The sequence below is a fragment of the Calypte anna genome, chromosome 2 (assembly GCF_003957555.1).
Source record: "Calypte anna isolate BGI_N300 chromosome 2, bCalAnn1_v1.p, whole genome shotgun sequence".
Lineage (NCBI taxonomy): Eukaryota > Metazoa > Chordata > Aves > Apodiformes > Trochilidae > Calypte > Calypte anna.
The window spans coordinates 108,542,297-108,564,837 of NC_044245.1; the positions used below are offsets into that span (position 1 = coordinate 108,542,297).

General features: G+C 39.6%; 1 protein-coding gene across 4 annotated transcripts in view; it reads right to left on the reverse strand.

The window, feature by feature from the left end:
• NOL4 (nucleolar protein 4) overlaps nt 1-22,541 on the reverse strand; it is a 190,185-nt gene that overhangs the window by 147,381 nt on the left and 20,263 nt on the right. For all 4 annotated transcript variants that reach the window (XM_008497573.1, XM_008497572.1, XM_008497571.1 and 1 more), the window contains exon 2: nt 6,920-7,069. In XM_008497573.1, the coding sequence (XP_008495795.1) occupies nt 6,920-7,069 (150 nt within the window). The remainder of the gene's footprint in view (nt 1-6,919; nt 7,070-22,541) is intronic.

Below are 22,541 nucleotides of genomic sequence, written 5' to 3' on the forward strand. Positions count from 1 at the left end.
TTCTAATATGATGCTTTTGTAGTATCCTTATATGATTCTTTATTCTTACTAGTGCCTGTATTGAATATTAGTATATATCTTATATATACTATATCTATTAGTATGTACTATATATTATATATATTGGTTTACATATTACATATTATAATGACTATATATGCTACTATATAGTATATTGTATATTATGTTATGTGTAATATATTATTATAAATTGTATATATATTATATATATTAGAATATATTCTGTTACTTGTACAAATTTGTTATCATGTATCAAGACATATTATGTATCATGGACAGATCACAAAATAATCAGACTCTAGGAGACTGGTTTTTAGGTACTAGGTAGTAGGCATAGCATTACAGCTGAATGCTATTGACATTTTGAAGGGAAAAAATATCAATTAAGAAGAAACTAGAAAGCTGGAGCATTAAGCAAAGAGTGCCAAAATCATATAGGGTTTGTTTTAGCCCAAGAGTCACAGGATAAGATGCAGAACACCACCCAACAATATAGTCCACGTACACCTATACATATTTCATTTAAAGTCTGAGGAAAATCAGGTAGTTGACTTCAGTAGTTTCAGAGTCAAACGTTCCATGATTTTATTTTGCCATTCACAAGAAGTCTACAAGATAATAGAATCCGACATCAACCCATCCAACAACAAAGATCTGTAATCATCTACATGCTGCTTACTGGATCCCATGAAGATCACAACTGCTACAAGGCAAGTAATCCAGTGCCTGAGCATGCAATGTGATATACATCAGAGCTAAGTGATGAATGCTCTAATTGTCCAGGAAAAGTGTATTGTGTTCCTGTTGCATCACTGCAGGCAGAGAAAACAGGCAAAGTCTTTATGCTCTCCAACATTCAGATGATTTAAGTACAGGATGATGTGATAATGTAGCTTTCAGAGCTACATTTTTGTTTGGAAAATTAACAAGCTCTATATTGAAAGGCAGATTTTAGGGCACATATGGTAAAGCAGGAAAGACAAGTGTGAGAAGGACTGAAATTTTGCAAGGGAACCTATTAACCCCTAAAGCATTAATATGGAGGGTGTAGTGTGTAGTCTGGAAGATACAACGTGTCAGAATAGAGGGAATTTTTGTTTTATGTGTATATTTTTCTTAATTACGGAGGGCAAGGCAGCGGGAAGATGATCCAAGGAAGACTTCCAAAACGAGAGAGACAGGGGGAGAAAGTGAAGATGGTAATCTGTCCTGGGCCCACAGCCATCAAACCAGGTGGCAGAAACTGGTTTCTCGATGACAGGAGGGCAAACCAGCCAAGGAAAGTCCTCTGCAAGAGGTCAGAATAGAAGGTTGACACAGAAAAAGAGATAGATTACTGCTAGGAGTTTTATCAAGAACTGGCTACCCTGCTGTACTGAGGAGAACACTGTTCCCTTTTGTGCTAAGCTTGTGCTTCACAGCTCCCTTTTCCTTCCTTCCTTCCTTCCTTCCTTCCTTCCTTCCTTCCTTCCTTCCTTCCTTCCTGCCTTCCTGCCTTCCTGCCTTCCTGCCTTCCTGCCTTCCTGCCTTCCTGCCTTCCTGCCTTCCCGCCTTCCCTCCATCTCGTGTATCAGAAGCTGCTCTCTGCAAGGGAAGTGATGGGGAGCACCTGCTCATGGGACCAGTGCCAGGACACTCAACACTCACCCTTTGCAAAAAAAACAGAACAAGCCCATAGGGTAAAAGTACATGGGAGCTGGCTGTTTCACAATGCAGACAGCAGCAGTGTGGATGCAAACAATTAAGTGTGCTAAGGCCCTCCACAAACCTCATATTCTTCTGCTCCCCTGAGTGCAAGGTCTGCCTTGGAGGGAAACCAGTCAGGCCCCAAACCTGCTTTAACCTTGTTTGATCAGGGAAGTTGTACTGGAAGATGACAACATTATTGCACACTGTGACCTGTCAAAAATTCTTCCCTTAGGAAAATACGTTCACTGTGATGCTCAGAGAGGACTCTCAAAAACATTCTTGTTTTGTGAGGAGGAAAATCTCACCTCATGTTCCACAATCTGTAGAGTTTCTTTTAGGGTGACCAGAAAGAGGGAGGCTTGGTCCCGAACCAAGAAACATTTATTAGTGCAACAGCTGGATGAAGCACAGGACCTCAGATATTGCCCCACACCTAACAGACTCCTGTTGTGCATCACATGTTATGTATTTATGTACTCCTTACCTGATCAGAGCCTTGCCTCAAGCTACTTTCCCATGGCACACGTTTTACAAGCCTGCTTCTCTTCCAGTTCATCAGCACTGCTCTCTTTTTTCATTCATGGGTTGGGAATTTAATTAACTGACCCATTTCTCCTGCTCAGACATTGTAACCCTCACTCACAACTCAAGTTCACTGCTGTAGACATTTCAAGGCTTTGCATAGCAGCTACATGGATTCAACAGGCAGATATTAAATCACCCTTCACGGGTAAAAATATTCAAGTAGAATAAGCACGTGGAACCTAAGGTGTTTTAAGTTGGCTTCCACAAACAGTTCTGCAATAGATGATGTGTTTTGCTTCAGGCAATTTTGTTCAGATATAAAACACAAAGGCAAGGCACTTATTATCGCAGCCTATTGTTTCAATGAATGAAAATCTAACATCTCCATAAAAATATTAAGGGAAAATAAAATCTACTCTGAAATATATGCCTTGATCACTAAATCTGGCCTACCCTTTGCTAGGCCTGAGAGGAGGCAGTGATGTTTCCATCTTCAGCCTCACAACAGATTATTTGAGTTTCTTGAAAAATGTAATAAGGCTATTTTTTTCCCATGGTTTACACTGAATTATAAAGAGCTGTCCTAACAGCTTGAGCCTGTTGCATTATGCTCCTACTGTAGCCACAGCTTTCCCCAGCTACTCCCACCTCTGACAGACCCCTCAGCAGTTGAATTCACATTTTAGATACAGCTCAACAGTTTAAATCAGGAAATGCAGCTCTGCAAAGGCACAAAAAGCTGAGCACTTGTTCAATGCCTTTCCCAATCCACCACCAAATGTATTCTTCTGAAGATTTCTCTCCTGTCTGTCCCTGTCTCCACTCTGGCCACTACAGTTCTCCTTTCAGTATGGAATGCCTGCACACAAATGAGTTCTTCAGGACAGAGAGATGCAGATGCTCTGTGCTTCCTCCTGACTGCTTAACCAATTCATCACATCAGCACATTTCACCCCACCTGCTATGGAGCCTGGCAGAGGACCCAGAATGCAAGATGAGGATGGATCTGCTTGGGCGCTACTGCTTTCCTTGGTACCAAGCAATGTTCTCTCTCCCACCTCTGTAGTCACCTGTGCTCCTGATGAGCAACCAACCTGGCCAGGCCTTGGGTCACATATCCTGCCTTTCTGAGGGAACTATCTCCCAGATCACGGGTCTCGGAGTTCTCCATGTTTGTAAACTTCCCTGGGAACCGAGGAACTAGCTGAGATGATAAACATCGTATTAAGTATTCATTATGTCTGGTGTAATTTTATGTCAGTGCTGTTATGCTCCAGATATGATTTGAAGTTCTTTTATATATAAGATTTCATTTTATATATATCAGCCAGGTCTTCTTCTTTTGCCAGTGTAGATCTATCTACAATTATGCTGGCAAGGAACACAGCCCATCAATGTTACATCGTACACAAGTTCGGCACTTGAAAAAAGCATAAAACCTACCAGCTAAACAACAATCTCACTCTTCTTTGTATATTGTTAAGGCTACTCCCTCACATCATCTACACAGACTTTGTAAGATTCCCTTCTCATTTTTTAGTATGCCAAGAGGAAGAAAATGAGACCTTATTCTAAACTTAAATATTGAAGCACAGATGCTTTTCTAATTAATCTAGAGGATTTGCGCCAAGAAATCATAAAGTTTGAGTTTGGCATACTGCTGTCCCAATTAAAATGTAAAGGCTCCCTTCCAATACACTGCTCTTTTAGAGGTACCAAGCACCATTTCCTATTTATCTTCCTGTACAGCACCACTGCAGGAAGTCCCACAGAAATCAGTTGTAAAAATGCCATTCGTTTCCACGCAGTTAACATAAACAAGTCAGTGCAGACTACAGATTCACTAATTTAGTTTGTAAGCTGTTCTGAACACACTTTCAGAGACATACTGATGTATTTTAGCACTCTGGCATCTGGGGTGACTCTATAAAAAAGTTTGTTATTCCATATGAGTGCAAGCAGTACTTAATTGTCACATTTGACAATTTCAGTACCCTTCTAAACACGCTTGAGCACTATCTAAAATTTTGAGTGGAGCAGGTTCACTATTGAAAATAGAGACCAACACAGGTATAAGCAAAATAATTTCATGAAATTGATACGCTACAGTTCTTAGGGCTATGCCAAAAGTTTTTTAGAAATAGTCAGGTACTGAAAGTGCCTGACAATATTTATGAACTTCAGAAGTTGTTTTCTCCCCATCATTTTGCTGTTAAAATGCTTCAGTTATCAGTCAGAGAGTGGAGGCAATGTGATCATCACATGCCAGGAATTATGAATAACAAACAGTTGTGGCACACAGTTTGTGAACCATCCTTCCTGTAAAAATTCTTCACTCCACTCAGACTATTCAGTGAATATTTATACATGGTAAATTCAGATACATTCACAGATCTCAAGGATGATTCACTTTTGACATGTGAATGAAGAAACAAGACTAAATTAATCTTGTTCCCAATTCACTTAATAACGTTAAGCCCTGCCAAAGTACTTCAGTTTGATTTATAAAGCTTTTAGGGTATAATATTTTCTGAGACAGTTACCGGAGGCACTACCTCTTTCCTTCTGCAATGCCACAGAGGAGAAACACAGATAGATAGATAGATAGATAGATAGATAGATAGATAGATAGATGCTGTGTGGCTTGCTGGAAGAGACCAACAGTCCAGCTCAGCACTGTTAGGGATGCCATGCAGCTTTTCCCCAGCTAGCCTGGTACAGTTTGAGACCTGTTTATTTAACCTAATTCTCATGTTGAGATAGAGAGACGGAGTTGATATTAATTTGTTCTGGAGTACTTTTGCCTTTTTTTTTATCTATGGAAATCTTTAAAAATTATATGTGAATCCTGTCCTTGAGAAATGGTTTCATGTCTTTAATAAACTTACATGCAATGAAATGAATGCACAGATATTGCGGACTCTGCTATTGACATAAACTTACATCTGGGAATCTTTATCCTCTGCTCGTAACGATGTAATAAGCTCACTTCTCAACTACAATAAAATCTAACATCAAATAAAACTACTGTGTAGGCTATTGAATCTGCACAAATAGTTCTGCACACAGAGGAGACACTAGCTGTCGCTCATACTATTCACAATAAATGACTTTCTTATCTGACCTGGAATCAGGGGATTCTTACGGTAGTAAATATTATACTTGGCATCTATTTGTAGGGTGATGACTTGAAGTATTGTATTTATAGTTGGCAGTACTCCTTATCCTTGTATATTATTCTAAAAAGTTTGCGAACTATAACTTTAAACAGCTTACTGAAGTAAGACAAAGCAGAAAGAGGAAGGTCAATGAAAATATTACTTTTCTAATGCTTTCTAAAAGAGAAGACCAAGTATCGAAATGGTCAAGGTGACAGAATAAAATTAATTTTGACAGTTTGTGCTTGTTCACCCTGAGATATCACTCCAAGCCTTACAAAGCATGCCCAAATGGCTGGTGTCTTTCTTTATACATCTATTGTAAGGTCAATACCGCTGAGAACAAATTATAAGAAATCTTGCCAAGAGCTTATTCCTCATCAAACCATCTGAAACAGCCTATAAATAAAACATCTGTGGAGGGACTCACAGCTACATAGTAAGGACTTATATACCTAAATAAAACAGTAACAGAAGAATATCTATTTCTTATGGCTAAAACTGAAGATGTGAGTATCACAAACAAGTCACCTCAGGGCCCCGTGTGCAGCCCCCATCAGCCCCATCCCACTGGGGCCATGGCTGGAGGTGCCTTGGATACCCTGCACCCTGGCTGGGAGCCCCCACCCTGATGCTCTGGGGGTGCCCCTGCTGCTTTGGCAGCTGGGAACAGCTGGGCAGGTGGATCAGGTTCAACCACTGAGTGTGCCTGGAACCACCACAGCCCTGTGCATGGAAGGCTGGCCATCCGGATCCAGGCAAGCAGACACATTTTAAGCCCCTCGAGAAAGCCCAGTAAATGTTTCATTAGTTCTGCCTATGAAAATAAAGTGTTATATTTGTGCCACTAAGCACAAAAGCTATTTATAGCTATTTTAAGCAGCGGTTGAACTAGTTAGGTCAAGTAATAGCAAGCATTTAAAAATCTTAGAAATAATCATTTCCCTCCACTCAGCTGGCTTATGCAGGTGTGAGAGCTGTGTTCTCAATACTTCTTTCACTGTAGTAGCTCTCCGGCCTTTTGAATTTTGGATATTTACAACTTTTCATACCATTAAACCATGAAGTACACTTAGTTTGCAGCCGTAAACTGTAAGGCAACTTTATTCATATGCTGAAGCACAGCACCTCATTTAGCAAAACTGTGTGAATACCTTCCAAGTCTTCTTTAAGACTTCAACCATTTACTAACAATTAATTATTAGAGTTACCAGAGAAACTGTTGAACTATTATAGAAATAACAAATTCTCTGCTTGTACCAACGAGAAAATCTCTACTGAGGTCAATGGCTCTGGTCTTTCTTAGACAGAAAATGCAGCCCTTCTGATGTCTATACTGTATTTTTTCAGGCATTATTGAAAGATCTTCAAAATAAATTTGAGGATGAGGGTTAGAGTACTAATACAGCTGGAAAAACAACAACAAAACCTCCACAAATAGCAAGTCATCTAACTAAGCCCAAGTAACTCACTCTTTTAGAGACTTAGGCTCACTTTTAGTTTGTTGGCTGGGGCTTTTTACTTACTGCTTTATAGGTTCTCTTTTGTCCAGCATGTTTTCTGATTTGTTCTCCATTAGGCCCAGTTTCCACGTGCATGGAATAGATAATGTCAAAGAAATCTTCTACGACGGCTACCCGCCGTAATGACAGCTTCTCATCTACACCTACCCCATCCTGAAAAGAGAAAAAAGATAAAAGAAAAAGTAAGGAGGACAGGATGAATAAATAAATTATAATAATCATGGAACACGTTCTCCTTTTTCAGCAGAGTTAGAAGAAAGGAAGACCCTTCCACTGAGATCTGAAGGTGAACGTCAGAATGCCAGAATTCATCCTGTGAATGACAGAAACGGTATCGAAGGAAAGCTGTATGATCAAAAGGATCATATGGACCCTTGCAAGCAATCCATTTTACTAAGGCAGGGCATTTGGTCTCTAGATAGAAAGCAGTCTTTCACTCCAGTATATAAAAAACAAAAGGAAAAGTATCTGATTCCTTCTCCAAAAGTACAAACAAGATTCAAAGGCAGAGGCAGTCCAAATACATGGCATGATGTGGCTGTTAATAAGAACACAAAAGCTTTTATCCTCTCATTCCCCTCCCAATAATTCTCTACATAGCATTTCATAAAGGTATTTAATAAAGGGTTTTAATTCACACATGACAGAGATGACTGTAATAATGAATACAAAGGAAGTTATTACAAACAATTTGCCCCTGAAAAACCTGCTTGAAAATACATTACATGAAGACATATCACAACATGAGGAAAAGAAAGGGCTATTTTTTTAAATTGTGATTTTTTTTCACAGATGTCTGGTTGGAACAAATCACAGAAAAGTGAGGACACCTACCATGTGATTTTCAAAAGCCATAATGCCATGGTAGCTAAAGATTTCTAGGCACCAAACTTTTACGGAGTATTTTAAGCAAGAATGCATTCGAAACTTGACACATCTGATAATACTGTTACTGCTGCTGTAATTCATGCCACAGCAAAACTGACTGTGAAGAAACACGTGCAATTATTGCTCTGGTGACCAAATAATGACCAGAGATGAGAAATGAAAAGGCAATAGTTACATATGACTCCCAGTTGCCACCTCACTGCTAGTAACTTCTTGATAACTCATTCCAGTAAGTTTGCTGAATGTGTACAAATAGAATTTCGTTTTCTCACTGCCTCTATTTTATTCCAGCCTACTTCCTCTTATTTTTCATAGAGTTCAGGGGAAGAACTCAAATAATGCCAGTGGCTCTAAAGAAGCCTCTGGCGTGACACAGAGGAGCTCTTGACACATTCCCAGTATTGGTGGAGAAAAATGTCAGTGCCTTCATAGCATAAGTTCCTCCATGTGCGTGATTCCAAATGTTATTGGATTAGGAGGTGTTGATATGCTAACACTTACAGACAATTTGTCCTGTCCTCCTTCACTGTGACATTGCCTCTGGTCAGTCTTCTTCAAAGAAGTCCCCACCCAAACATACATTGTCCTTTCCAGCAGGTTGTGCCCCTTACCCCTAGGAGATACCTGGACCAGAGCAGAACTCTCCCTCACATGCCTGATCAGATGATTGTCACTGTCCTGACACAAGTGACCGTATTGAGGATTCAGGCTGGAGAAAGCTGAGGAATTTGCAATGCAGTTTCATTAAAAGCCTCAGAGAGATCAGCTGGGAACAGTTTCTCTGAGAACAAGATGAAGCTCCCATCCCATGAACACTCCCTAAAATTTTGCTAACTGCCAGCTAAGAAAAAATTGTGGCATCATGACAGGTTCTGGTATCAGCACCATTAGGAATTCACTTGATATTGCCCATCACTCTTGCCCTCTATTAAAAAAAACCTAAAAAAAAATAAAAAAAAAAAGATGCAACAGATCTTTGCAGATTAAATCTTTAAAGGAACTCACACATGAGCTCTGTAAGGGGGCCCATATTCAATCATTATTTTCTCACCACCCAAACAGCACAGTGGGATCCCTAATGATTTCAAACACTCTTCTTATAACAACAGTCTTATCTCACACTGCTCTCCAAATGTCCAGAAGTTTGTAGTGTTGATTAACTGATAAAGATTTAATCTGTTTACTACTAATGAATTTTCTTTTAGGAAATTTCCTATGGGGGAGATTTCTTTTTTAATTAAAGAGAAATGCATTACAGCAATATTAATTTAAAACCTGAGATGCCACCTTAGCAGAGCTAACACATGCAAACATTAGGAAGGCATTCAAGAAGAAACTCAAAAACAAAACTCATTTTACTGCTTTTTGTGGACATAATGTGCAGTGTTCTTCCTACCCTGCTCCCCAGATGCTGATACCCAAAGGTAGGTAGGCATGATGAGGGTGTGCTCTTCAATCTGAATTTCTCCATCCAGTTGAATAAAGAAATAAGCATTGGTACTACATCTAAAAATACAAGGAATTAAAATATGCACAAACTTTCTGTCACGCCTCCTAACTGAGGTGCCAAAAAATTAATACAAACTTTCCAAATCTTGTCAATCAAAAAGGGTAGGAAAAAAAATGGCTTACACCAAGGGGAAACTGCTACAGGGGGAGACAGTACTATTGCTATCATCTATACTTGTAACTTTATCATAACTTCATGGACCTGAACATAGAACCACAGAATTATTTTGGTTGGAAAAGACCTTTAAGATCATCAAGTCTAACAATTAACCAAACACTGCCAAGTCCACCACTAAACCCTGTCCCTAAGCACCACATCTACATGTCTTTTAAATACCTCCAGGATGGTGACTCCACCACCTCCCTGAGGAGCCTGTTCCAGTGCTTGCCAATCCTTTCAGTGAAGAAATTTTCCTTAACATCCAACATTATGTACTCTAGGTGGCCCTGCTCTGGCAGGGGGGGTTGGACTAGATGATCTTTCGAGGTCCCTTCTAACCCCTAGGATTCTATGATTCTATGATTCTATGATAAAACTCTATTGGCACAATTTAACACCATTTTCTCTTGTCCTATTGCTTATTACTTGGGAGAAGAGCCCGACACCCACCTCATAACTTCCTTTTAGGTAGTTGTAGAGAGTAAATACAGTTTCCCTAGAACTTTCTCTTCTCCAGACTGAACAACACCAGTTCCCTCAGCCATTCCTTGTAAGACTTGTGCACTAGACCCTGCACATGATGAGGTCAGGCTTCATTCTACTTGGTGTTGTGCAAGGAAATAGGGTCGATATTGTTTCAGAATCCTGGGGTGCTGTTATAAGCTGTCCAGTCCATCTGGCAGTACACAAGGCTGCACAGACGTGTAAGCCTCAGATGCAGCAGCAAGACACCAGATGAGTAACTTGGATAAGGTTTTGATATCACAGTACTGACACACCAGCAAGTAAAAAGCTGGGTAAGTGATACAACCCCAAATGCCCATTCAAATCATAAACTTTCTGAAGTGGACACGGTTGTATCAGGCTGTCTTGCCATATGCCATTACAATACACTTTTATCCTGAAATTTGTATTTGATAAAGGCATTAGCAAAGCAGTTCTACTTTATAAGCAGGCTTTAGGTAAAAATTTTCATGGTGCCTAAGGGGACTTTTTTTTAGCCTCAGCTAAGGCTAAAAGGAGGCGAATGAGGGAATATGTGATAAAGCTATTCAAATATCTGAAAGCTTATAAAATGTCCACAAGGAACAGGACAAGAAATAGGCTTAAACCACAGCATGGAGATTTACATTAGACATTCTGAAAAACTTACTATAGATATGGATAGACAAGTGTTTTAAGAGTTTGCCTGGAGAGGCTGTGGCATCTCTGTCACAGGATTTTGAGACCAGGTTAGACAAATACCTATCAGGGATAGTTTGAGTAAATCTTGTCTTGGAGAGACTAGATATTAATTGAGTTCCTTCTTGATCGTTGTATGACTGAGAAGCTTAAACACCACTTTCAATGTGACTTGGGTACTAACAAGTCTGGAATAGCAATGAGGATATTTATAAATCACTGAGGTATTTTTAGGACTTTCACTTGTCATGGCAAGAGTCCAAGCCCCACTTTCTAAAATGACTTAGGAATGAAAGTCTCACCGAGTGTTTCTCTTCAAGAATTAGACTTAGACTCTTAAATCTTTTAGGCTGGGTTTCATCCCACTTCTTCTAGCCATCACAGAGGTAATGCCCCTACTCTAAACCAGCTGTCTCAGATTCCTCTCTGGATAACAACCTGACAGGCACTGCCAAAATACAATTCGTCTTTATAGCTGCTGGAATGGTTTCAATTTGAACCAGTAAGAAGGTACCTGATTTTACGCATTGGATTGCAGGGTTTCCTGTTTATTCTTGGGTTTATATTTATTCAGTGATCTTCCTAAGTTCTTAAGATACAAATCAATCAATGTTTCTTTTCATTTTCTGACTCACAAATTCCATTTGCCCTCTGAGATTAAAGTTGTTTGTTTCTTTGGACAGAAGAAGATCTCTCTTTTACAGAGAGTTGTGCACATCTTGGAAAGTGCTAAGGATCAGTTTGAATAAGGATATGTGAGGAAGAGTCAGTCTCTTTTATTTAGATGGAACCTACAGGGCTAGTGGAAGTAAAGAAGGAAAAAGAGTTTTCCAGTGAAGCAACCAATAGTCAAAACATCAGAAAGATCTATTAAATGAAAGGCTGTCATTTTTATAGGTACTCTGAAGAGGAAAAAAAAATTAACACAAGCCTTTAAAATGAAGGCCACAGAAAGTAAAGGGCTTGGAATTGCTTGTTTGAGAATATCTGCACTATATCATGTTGAAACTTCTTGGAAGAAATAGGTCTCATAAAACTCCCTCTTGATTTGTGAATGAATATAACTATCAGCATCTTTATAGTGTTCAAAAAAAAATATTCCTATAAACACAGGATAGACTGAGATAAAATAGTAAAAGCTTGGTTGGTGGTTTTATAGGAAATGTTCAGGTCTATAAAAACTTCTGTTGTAAAAGTATCAAAGTCAGAAGCATCTCCAAAGCGCTAGCAGTAGATGCAAACAACAATCAACCTAAATATTTCATCACATAATATATATCACATACAAATGTAAGACTGCTTTGAATGCAGGAATACAGTGTGTACCCTTTTTCTGATGCACACCAGTTCAGGTGACAGCAGAGTAAAAGTCTCTGCTAGTGATGCAGTATTGCCTTTTGCAGTCCTGAGGATGCATTTTCCCTGGAAGTGAAGCATGCTTTTGCTGACTGAATGAACTATATCCTTACAAAAAGTTTTGTGCATAGCCCCCCCCACCCCTTTTTAGCTTATACATAATGAGCATCTGACATGAATGTATGGAGGCATTTTATTCATTCAAATTTTGTATACCCACTGTTAAAAGTCAGCGGTGGTAATTTATGTACATAAGATGAGCCTCATATACCTGCCTGCAGATATAAGTCAAAATGAATGATCGGACTGAAAATCCCTTCAGACATTCTTTCTTTCATCTGTTTGCTCAGTAACTGTAAAAATATTAATGTTTAAAAAGAAGGATGACCATTTTAGGATCTCTTCCTCCCGCAGAAAGGAACAAATGTAGTTTCATCAGCACACTGATGTGAATTCCCAGCTTATCAGTACATCCATTTGAATGTCTAACTCATTCCTCCCAGTGCAGTATAAATCCACAACAGATCAAAAGTTATTAGTATTTGATAACTATTATTAAGCCACCTATAAATAAAGAAATTTATAATTTCCAACCAGTTCCTAATGGAAAATGTCTGGAACAGTGAAGGGGGTATTTATTATTTGAAATTTATAGTTTCTGTTACTCATTACATGATCTGTTTGAACAGCAGATCTCGTCTTTTACCAGCAGATGGAGACAGGAAAAATCAGTTATCTTAAAGCAGACGACACACACTAGAATCATTTCCAGCTGTCAACTCCCCTCTGGTACCCTAGAGCAACAAACTCTACAAGGACTACACCAGTAAGTTAAAATATGGCATCAGTGAGTCAAATCAATTGTGGAAATAGATCATTACAATTAAGATATTTAAATTAAATGGCAAATTAATATGCCATTCAAGATGACATACTAACACTAAACAACAGACACAAAGCTTTAGGATGTTATGAAAGCAGTAGGTGAGAAAAAGTCCTCTAGATGTCTTGACAGGAGAGTCCAGAAGACCAAATAAACAGCAAAAGAAACCAAACCTATATTGCACAAAAATCCCTTGCTCCTTTAACTCTTGGACCAGTCCAGATGATGGTAAGGCATCCATAAAATATAAGGGGTGAAAGCTGAGTGTCATAGAATCATAGAATCATAGAATTAGCCGGGTTGGAAGGGACCTCAGAGATCATCTAGTCCAACCCTTGACCCACCGGAGCAGTTGCTAGACCATGGCACTGAGTGCCACATCCAGTCTTTTTTTAAATGTCTCCATGTCATGTAGGTCTACAAGATCCCACCCAGAAGGACTATCCTCCTGAGTCCTTTCACATGAGGCTACTAGCTCTATTAAACAAAGCCCTAGCAATTAAGAGGTTGTGAAAATCCAGTTGTGAAATCCAGTTTACCAACAACAGTTGGTTGTGAAATCCAGTTCACCAGACTGCAAAGGGAAGTTCTGTCACCTTTCTTTCCTAAAAAGGTAGCAAAATGGGCCTGGAGAGTATTGCATGACAGGCAAGGTATAGAGGCCCCTTTGGCATGAATGGGATAATAACCCAGCCAGTGGTCTCTAAGACAGCTATTTAAAGCTCTTTCCATATTGGAGAAGGATGTAAACTTTTCTTCTTCATCTGTCTTCAGAAGACTGGATGCACAGGCAGATCTTTGATCACCAGTGTTAGTCCAGAAAAGGTTGGAAATGAGACTTGGAACATGTCCACTGACCCATGTGTCTCCCACTGAAAATAAGCATGGACGTGGAAATCAAAAGGCAATTTCAAAGTGCTGCCTCAGAGTCCTGAAGGAATGGCAGGAAAGCCCCCAGAGTGTTTGTGGGATGTGTCTTCTTCACACAGGACAGCTAGAGCCCAGGCTGCACTTCCCTCTGGTTGCAACCCAGTAGGTGCATGCCTGGAACAAATGACAGCTTCAAGGGCATGCTGCTTTTCCAAACTTAAATACTAGTGCAGATGCAGCCATAGTTTCCTTAGTAAGACAACAAAATGTGATTTTCCATACATGTGATTTTCCAGCTCAGCAACACACCTTGGGTCAATGTGACCAGGGAGAACCAGAGAAGCTGAACACCTATTCTGACACGGAAACCCTATTTGCCACATTACTCCCTCTACTTGCCTTCCTCTCCAGTAAATTCCTGCCTACTTAGCCTGTTAAAGCTACAGATGATGGTTTGACATTAAGATGCACACTCTTATTACAGCTGGCCTTTTTTTTTTTTTTTTTTGCTTTTCTTTGTGGTTTTTTGAGGGGATTTTTGAGGTTTTTTTTGTTTGGTGAGGTTTTTTTTTGTTGGGTTTTTGGTTTGGTTTGGTTTTTAGTCAGAGAAAGAAAATTAATGCTGTATTCTATCTGCAAAAGTTTGTTGAGTTGGTATGCTTAACATAGGAACAATTAAGCCAGGTTATTAAATGCAGCACATTCAGTGAAAAGTTGTGCTGGTTTTGGCTGGGATAGAGTCAATTTTCTACATAGTAGCTGGTAGGGGGCTATTTTTGCATTTGTGCTGAAAACAGTGTTGGTCATTCAGGGAAGTGTTTGTTACTGCTGAGCAGTGCTTGCACACAGTCAAGGTCTTTGCTGCTTCTCACCTCACCCCAGCATCGAGCAGGCTGGGGGTGCAGAAGAGGTTGAGAGGGGGAGAGAGAGGGGACACATCTGGGACAGCTGACCTCAGGTGATGAAAGGGATATTCCACACCAAATGATGTCATGCTCAGCATAAAGAGCTGAGGGAAGGAGGAGGAAGCGTGGACATTCAGAGCGATGTCATTTGATTTCCCAAGTAACCATGATGCGTGATAGAGCCCTGCTCTCCTGGAGATGTCTGAACACCTGCCAGCCCATGAGAAGGAGTAAATTAATTCCTTGTTTTGCTTCCCTGGCATGCACAGCTTTTGCTTTAGCTGTTAAATTGTCCTTATCTCAACCCATGAGTTTTCTCACTCTTACTGTACCAGTTCTCTCCCCAGTCCCACAGGGGGGCAGTGAATGGGCAGCAGTGCTGTGTGGGGCCGGGCTGCTGGCTGGGCTTAAACAATTAAATCACAGCTAGAATTGGGCAGAGAGGAAGAGCAGCTTGTGTGAGTCTGACCTCACTGATTTGCAACTGTCTCAAAAGAGCAATTTTAAAACGAATAGCCCTGGCTAGGGTGGAGGAGCTGTCTGGCCAGAGCTGAGCAGGGGTGACCCCTTGGGATGTGGTAAGAGCTATTGGGTGGAGGCTATTCCTCTTCTGAGCACCAGCCTTCAATGCTGGGACATCCCTCCAGGCACGCTAATGGGGCTGGAGCAAAGCAAGGATGGCATCAGGAAGAAGCTCCTTTCCTGCTGTCATGGTTTAACACTGGCCCGTCAATTAAACCGAGTAACAGACGCTCTCTATTAATCTCTCTCTCCTCCCTGATAAAGAAAGGAGAGAGAATAAGGTAGAGAGACTTATGGGTTGGAAACTAAACTACACAACTTTAATGAAACAGTAATGATAAATAGGAAAAATTACTAAATATAGACAAATATACAGGAAAATGGAAACCACATTCCTCCCCCCTTTTTCCCCAGTAACTCTCACGTCACCACCAAGGCTGCAGGGCAGCCCTGGGAAAGTCCAGGCTGGACTTCTGGAGTCGGCAGCAGTCGGGAACTGGAGGCAGGAACACACAGATATGGGCTGGTACAGATCAGGACCACAGGCAGACGACCCTGGCTGACTGACAGCTGCCCCTTTGGAACAAAAGGACTCAGGGGTATGTATATATTGCTGTCCATGCTCTGACAGTGTTGTCTTTTGACCCACCACCATTACTGCACTGGACCCTGTCCAGGATCAGCATGCCATCCCAAAGAACCTCGCTGGACAGCTGGACCCCTGGTGGTGACTCTCTCTCTCTCTCATTTTTCCCACCTTCTTACCGTTTATTTCTCCTCTCTTCGCTCTCTTTCTTACCATTTCTTACCACTTTTTCTCTCTCTTTCTTAGATCTTCTTTTCCTCTCTACCTCTTTTCTACATTTTTGCCTGTGTCAATTGTCAAATAGAATCTGCTTGCACTTGACCATCTTCTATGGTTGGACTTTGTTTCGTGTATCCAAAACAAAAATAAATTTTAATGTTACCTCGGACCATAACACAGCTATAAGGGGGAGATAGCAGTGCACTTCAATAATGAACAATTTTGGTCAATTTCTATCAACAACAACAACAAAAAATTCAGCAAATTGCAAATTCTTGTGAAAAATCTGAACTTTACCATAATTGAGCAATTAACTCTTTGGTTAGGAAAAGGCATCTAGAAAATATTTTTTAGATCTTAGGCCATTTCTGAATAGTTTGTTCAGAAATTTATATTTTAAAAGAGAAGCCAAATAATTTCTTTTTTTATATATAACCAGATTGTATTTCTTCCTGTTCCCTGAAAGATAATGTATTAGTCTAACGTACTAATCCAGTGCATTAGTTTTCTATAGGAAATAATTAAGTTTTAATTTTTAAGTCTATGTTTTTAAAAATATTCACTACAGTTCTGGAAATATCCATCACACTTGCTCACTTCATACTCACTGCTTGATAAGAAACTGAAAGCTAATAAACCTAGCTAGGACATTCAGGATAACCAAATAGACAAAGATTGTAACATACTCAGGATAGGTTTTTGTTTGAACTTTACACTCTTAATCAAAGTTTTAAGGCATTTATTCCTCTTTGATGACTCATTACAGGATTCATCTAGGTATGAAGAACTTCTACCACAACTTTCTGTAATTGTGTGAATTCTAAGAAATTGCAGTCTCTAGGTTTAAAAAACTGCCAAGATTTCAGTTCTAACATGAAACAGGATGAAAGTGTGTAAAAATTCATCCTGTTAAAGTAATATGTTATTCTTTTACTGAAAGTAAAACTGATCACAGAGGTAAGTCTTAGTATAGCTAAAAAATAAAATTTCTCCTAAAAGACTTCAAAAAAGTTCAAAGAAGGCATTCTGAGGTTACTGGTAACCTGTCTATTCGGTTGTTAAATAAATTGTAAGCCCCAAAATAGAAGGAACTCAGTGAAGCACAAGCGATCACCGAGTGTACAAGTAATGAAATGACATTCCCTTTGAACAATTTTTCCTATCTTTCAACTCTTCACACATTTTATCTGCTCATTGTACCTGCCAAGCTGTAAACAGATAGTCCAAGACTTTCCCAGAGAAAATTGCAGTGTCAAACTAAATGCTTAGCAGGGGAATTTCCTTTTCAATCCCACAGGTAACCTGGTAGGATCAGCTGCTCCTAGTCAGGATTTTGAAAGACAGTGTCTTCAGCTCCCCACTCTGACAGCTCAGTGCACTCTACATTATTTTCCATAAAACTTTGTTTCTAAGAGTTGCTAGCAATGAAAATACACACACAAAAAGATTAGTTTTCCTTTAATCTCAAAATAGACAGTTCTTCGTATCTATGTATTACTTTAATTAGCATTAAAAAGTTTGCTTTTCCCACATAAGGTTACCAGGATAAAACAACTAATTCTTTTCAAATATTTTTGGCTGTAAGGGATGTTAAAGACGAATGCGTGTGAATCCTAGAATGGACCTGTGTGGTATATTTGGGGTTTTTTTCTGCATTTTAATATCTGGTATTGTCACCAGTTCAGCAAAAAGAAATGGGTGAGCTACTAATAAAATGTTAACTCTTAACATGCCTGTCACATTCCAAAAGTGAACGACAACACAATTACATTTTATAGTGTGCTTTACAGGTATGCAGGCACCAGGAGAATGCAATGTAGATCTATAATGCCACCTCTTTTCAGACTGATGTAATGCAACTACTGTATGCCAAGAGCAACCTAGCCCTAAAGTGAAGCCTAAGTAATGACAACTCATTACCCCAATATGCTGCCTGTGAAATTAAATGTATATTTTTAACAAACACAGATATCAAATAAGCGTAAGCTTCTAATGCAAGGGTGTTTGTAGAGGCAGCTTTTTAATAAATAACAAAATATGCAAGTGCCAAGAGTTACACACTGCAGTCAGGTACTGAGAGGATAACACAACACAGACCAACAGAGCTCAGTGACAAAACTTCTAAAAACAATACTTTAAATAAATACTTGTAAAAAAATTGCTTTAAATCCTAGTTACTTAGTTAAATGCTTCAATAAGTTAGAGGAACAGGATGGGGCAGAAGACTGCTAATGGGATATAGCATTTTTGTGTCTGGATCTCTACATCCAACTCCAACATGGGCTTTTGTCCCTTAAAAGTTGTTTCCACCTACTGCAAAGAACAGCCCTGCAGTGGCAGGGAGATGAAGTATGTCACCTCATCTCTCCCATCAATGTTTCTACAACAGCTGTTCACTTGCTTATACAAAATGAGTTCATGGTCCTAGCACAGGCCCCAAGGGACAGCTGTCTTTACCACCAAAACCAGTGCCACAACAGACCATTAGGTGCCATTAATTGTTAACCTCATTAGCAACATCAGGAAAGACACTGGGGATCAGATTTTAAGCTGCACGGGTGCTACACAGGCAGCTTATGGTAGGGACAGATGAGAAAACATTAATGGCTTTGCATCACTCATACAAAACCTCACTTTCCAGGCAAAGAGTAGAATAACAACTGTCCCCAGCTCCAGTGACAAAAGGGGACAAGACCCTCCAGGGCACACCGTGCCCCATGTTGGCTGCAGGGAGCATAGAAGTACTTTCAAGGCTAAATCTTCCTGAAGTATAAACTAACAGCCTTTAATGGAGGTCCCTTTAGACTTCTGCAAGGAAAATGGGCAGGGATTATGAAGGGACTTGCTCTAATTGCCCAGGTAAGGTTACCTGACCAGGGATCCAGGCCACTAGGGACCCTGCAGCCAGATTTGTACAAAAAGGAATGCATGGGTCAGTGCTTGGCACAGTGACTCCTGCCTCTAGACAGCTGTAGCAGCAGTGGTATTTCAGCCCTGATGATCTACAGACAAAAGTAGAATAGGAACTGTAGAAAGAATTAGGGTTTGTTCCCAGACGAAGCGGCACAGTACTGAGAAAAACTGGGCAAAACTTTGGATACACAATCTCTCCACCAGATCTGAAAGAGAAGCAGCAAATGTCAGGTCATATTTTTGGCAGTAAGCTTTCAGTGTAGCCATCAAATGCCATGAACCAAATATCTATGTTCCTCAGGAAAATTCATTATGAGGGGTGCAAAAGTTATGCTTCCAAAAACACGTTTAAAAAACTCAAGTTTTCTGATCCTATCTGATACCTGAGGGAGGACTTGTTAACTCAAAAGTACCATCAAACTAATTAAGTTGGTAAATAAATAATATTAGGAGGCTTTGTCCTGGTTTTCTTAATATCTGTGTGTGTGTGTGCACAGATGAGGTTTTACAAAATGAAATCACCTCAGCAGACTAATTTTGGGTAGGCTTTTTCTTTAATTAAATTGCACTTCCTGAATTCTCTTTTTTTTTTTCACTCCTACAACAGCACTTTTCTCTCCCAGGTAGCCTTTGCATGAACAAGTGCCAGACGCAAAAACCTGTGTTTCTGTGAGAAATCACTGTTGCAAACAGTCAGATCACTGACACTGATTTTTTTTTTCCCTTTTCTTCTTCCTCCCTTCCTCAACCATTAACTAAGTCCACAGCATGAAGAGGCCAATCCTCGCCAGCAGAACCAAGTTTTGAAAAACACTCCTCAACCATATGTTCAGTCCTGACCCGCGTGATACTTAGGAGGCTGACGTCTGCAGATGGAGAGTTCATATCACCACTCAGCACAAACATGCTGCTACTGCACACTGAAGTCAATATTAGCCAGACTATGCTGAGAAGAAATTTTCAACATTGGTCTGCAGTTTCACCCTGTCCATTACTTTCTGCTGCAGTGATGTAAATGAAATATATGTTTTGAAAGAAACTAAGAAAAATTATGGCAGTGATTTAAAAAGGGAGCCCTTGCAAACGCTTCTGGTAGTCTCCTTTAGAAGGAAAATACTTCTGTATCAAATATTATATAGAACTTGTCTGTGTGACAGAAAACACTTGCTAATTTTACACATGATGAACATTCATGAAGTCCCACCAAACTCTATTTGGCCTGTGGGGTTTTGGAGTAAGAGAATACAACCATTTAAAACACTCTCCTGAACTACTCTGAAGAACCAGTAGTCTCAGTTTTTCTCTCGATAAACCTCTCTTTCAATAAACCCTATAAGTATTTAAGTCTTACTTGCCTACTTAATGCCCTTCTGAAAGCTGTGAGAATACTCTCCTTAAATGCTCGTGGGAGTGATATTGGTTCTTCTTACAGAAGCAGTAAGATAAATAAAGCATTTTCCCCACTACTTTTCAGTTTTGCTTCCCTTTGCTCTTCTCGCAGTCTCTCTGCAGCTCCTCATGCAGTCCAAACACTTTTTTCAGGGCTTAAACAGATTTATGGTTAGTAATTTCCACAGGGACTATGTGCATGTTCTCTCAGGCGTGCTCAGGCACCACTCATGTAAGGCTGGGAATCAAAATCTGTCTGTTCTGCCACTGGCAATGAATTTCAGTGGTTTAATGCTTGGTTTCTGTCCTTCATTCAGACCTTCACTCCACAGTGATCACCTTCTTCAAAAGCCCATACTTAAAAGATTTGGCTATACTTAATGCCTACACTTAAAAAACAATTTTCTGTTAAATGTTTTGCAGTTTTATCTAGCATGGACATGTATCACTGATTACAGACAGGAGAGTGAATGGAAGTATTTTCCTTTATTACATTGCTTTGCAGTTGAAATGGACATAGATGTCTGAACTGAGAATTCCTAGCAAAAACGGATTAGATCTTCAGTTACATGGATTTTACTCAGAACATTCCCAACCTCAAATCTGGATCATGTCCTGAATGGCAAACAGTTCAATACAATGGTGCTTACAAATTAACACTGACTTTGCAAATGCCATTTTATCAGGTAAATTTTGCTTCTTAATTTTTTAGTGTAGATGAGAGGTCCATCCCAGTTATGATCACTAATGATGCTGTCTGCCATCCCTTTTTTTTTATTTTTTAAACAGAATTTTAAGAGCCCAGTCAATTAATGAAGGAAAACTTCTTGTTTCCTCAACATTTCTGCAAAAATATATGTTTTTAGTAAGTAGGAAACCGGATTTACCCAACATCTAATGCATGATAGGAAATCAGAGTATTTCTAAGTTAGATTCCCTACTTATCAAATGTTGTAATTCTCTGCCTTGATCTAGCCGTGCCCATAAATTTACTACCATACAATATTGCTTCACATGCTAATACTAGTATGTGTAAAGCACAGTTGATGGGAGATCCAGATTTAACAGTCTGCTCTGTAAAACTGAAGTTCATGATTATTCTTTCGTATCTGCAACAGTTCGTGTGAAAACTATACAGATCTTTACAATTATTAGTACAATTCTGTAGTCAAAAAGCAAACCAAGCAGTATGTAATTTTTTTTTTTAGTATGCACACTTAGTTGCACTTTCTCTATTTAAAAAGAATAAATTTTTAAATTTCTCAGTTGTTTACCCCAACAGGAAAAGCTGAAACATTAAGAATCTGATTGTGTATAAAATACACTATAATGACTAGATTATAGATCAGGTTCACAAGAATTTGGTGATCTGTCTCCTAGCATCGTAGTTTAAATAGTGCATTCAAACAGCAGTAAAACTGTATTTCACCAATATTAAGTGACTTGACCATTTTGCTCTTCTGTGTGTAGCAGCCCTATTAAGATAATGGGACACAGCACTCGGATGTCTTCAGTAATAATGACAATAATGCTTCTCTTCCTCTTATTAAGTCCACACGCTGTGTATAGTTTGACTGATGGATATAGCCATCCAACCCAGAGCCACTTGTAATTCACAGTACTAAACAAAATCAGGGACATTATGGATGAAAGGAAAATCAAGTGGTCACTGAACTCACTCCTTGCTAGAAAAGGGACTGTCCTCTGTTGCTCATTATGTACTTTCTGCTGCCTTGGCTTAGATGGCTCTTCTGAGGCAGCTTTCACCACTGCCTCCAGAAGGTTGTTTTACAGATTAGTAGAGGTAAGTGCAGAACCTTTGGCTGAGCCCATGCCTACCACCTGCTACAGGTGTGCAGGCTGCTGTACTGCTGCTCCCTTACTTATAGAAGACAGACATGATACTAACACTCCCTACAACTCATTTCAGGAGCAATCTCTGTCATGCAAAATTGCATCTGCTGAGAAAGTTAGCAAAGGCATCCCAGTGGCAGTGAGAAATAGGTGATCACCTCCCTAACGATTTCCCATGTCACTGCCTCCCTTCCAGGGTAGCTCCCAATTCCTACCCTGTCCTTGCCAAAACAGCTTTCTTTGCAAGGTGGCCAGCAAATTATTTCTTCACAAATACCAAAATAATTAAAAATCCCATCGGGAATCCACATTGGTTTTAATAAACTATGGCTCAAACTCTCAAGATTGTCCCGTTCTCTAGAGCAATGCTCTGTCTCCAAACACCAAAC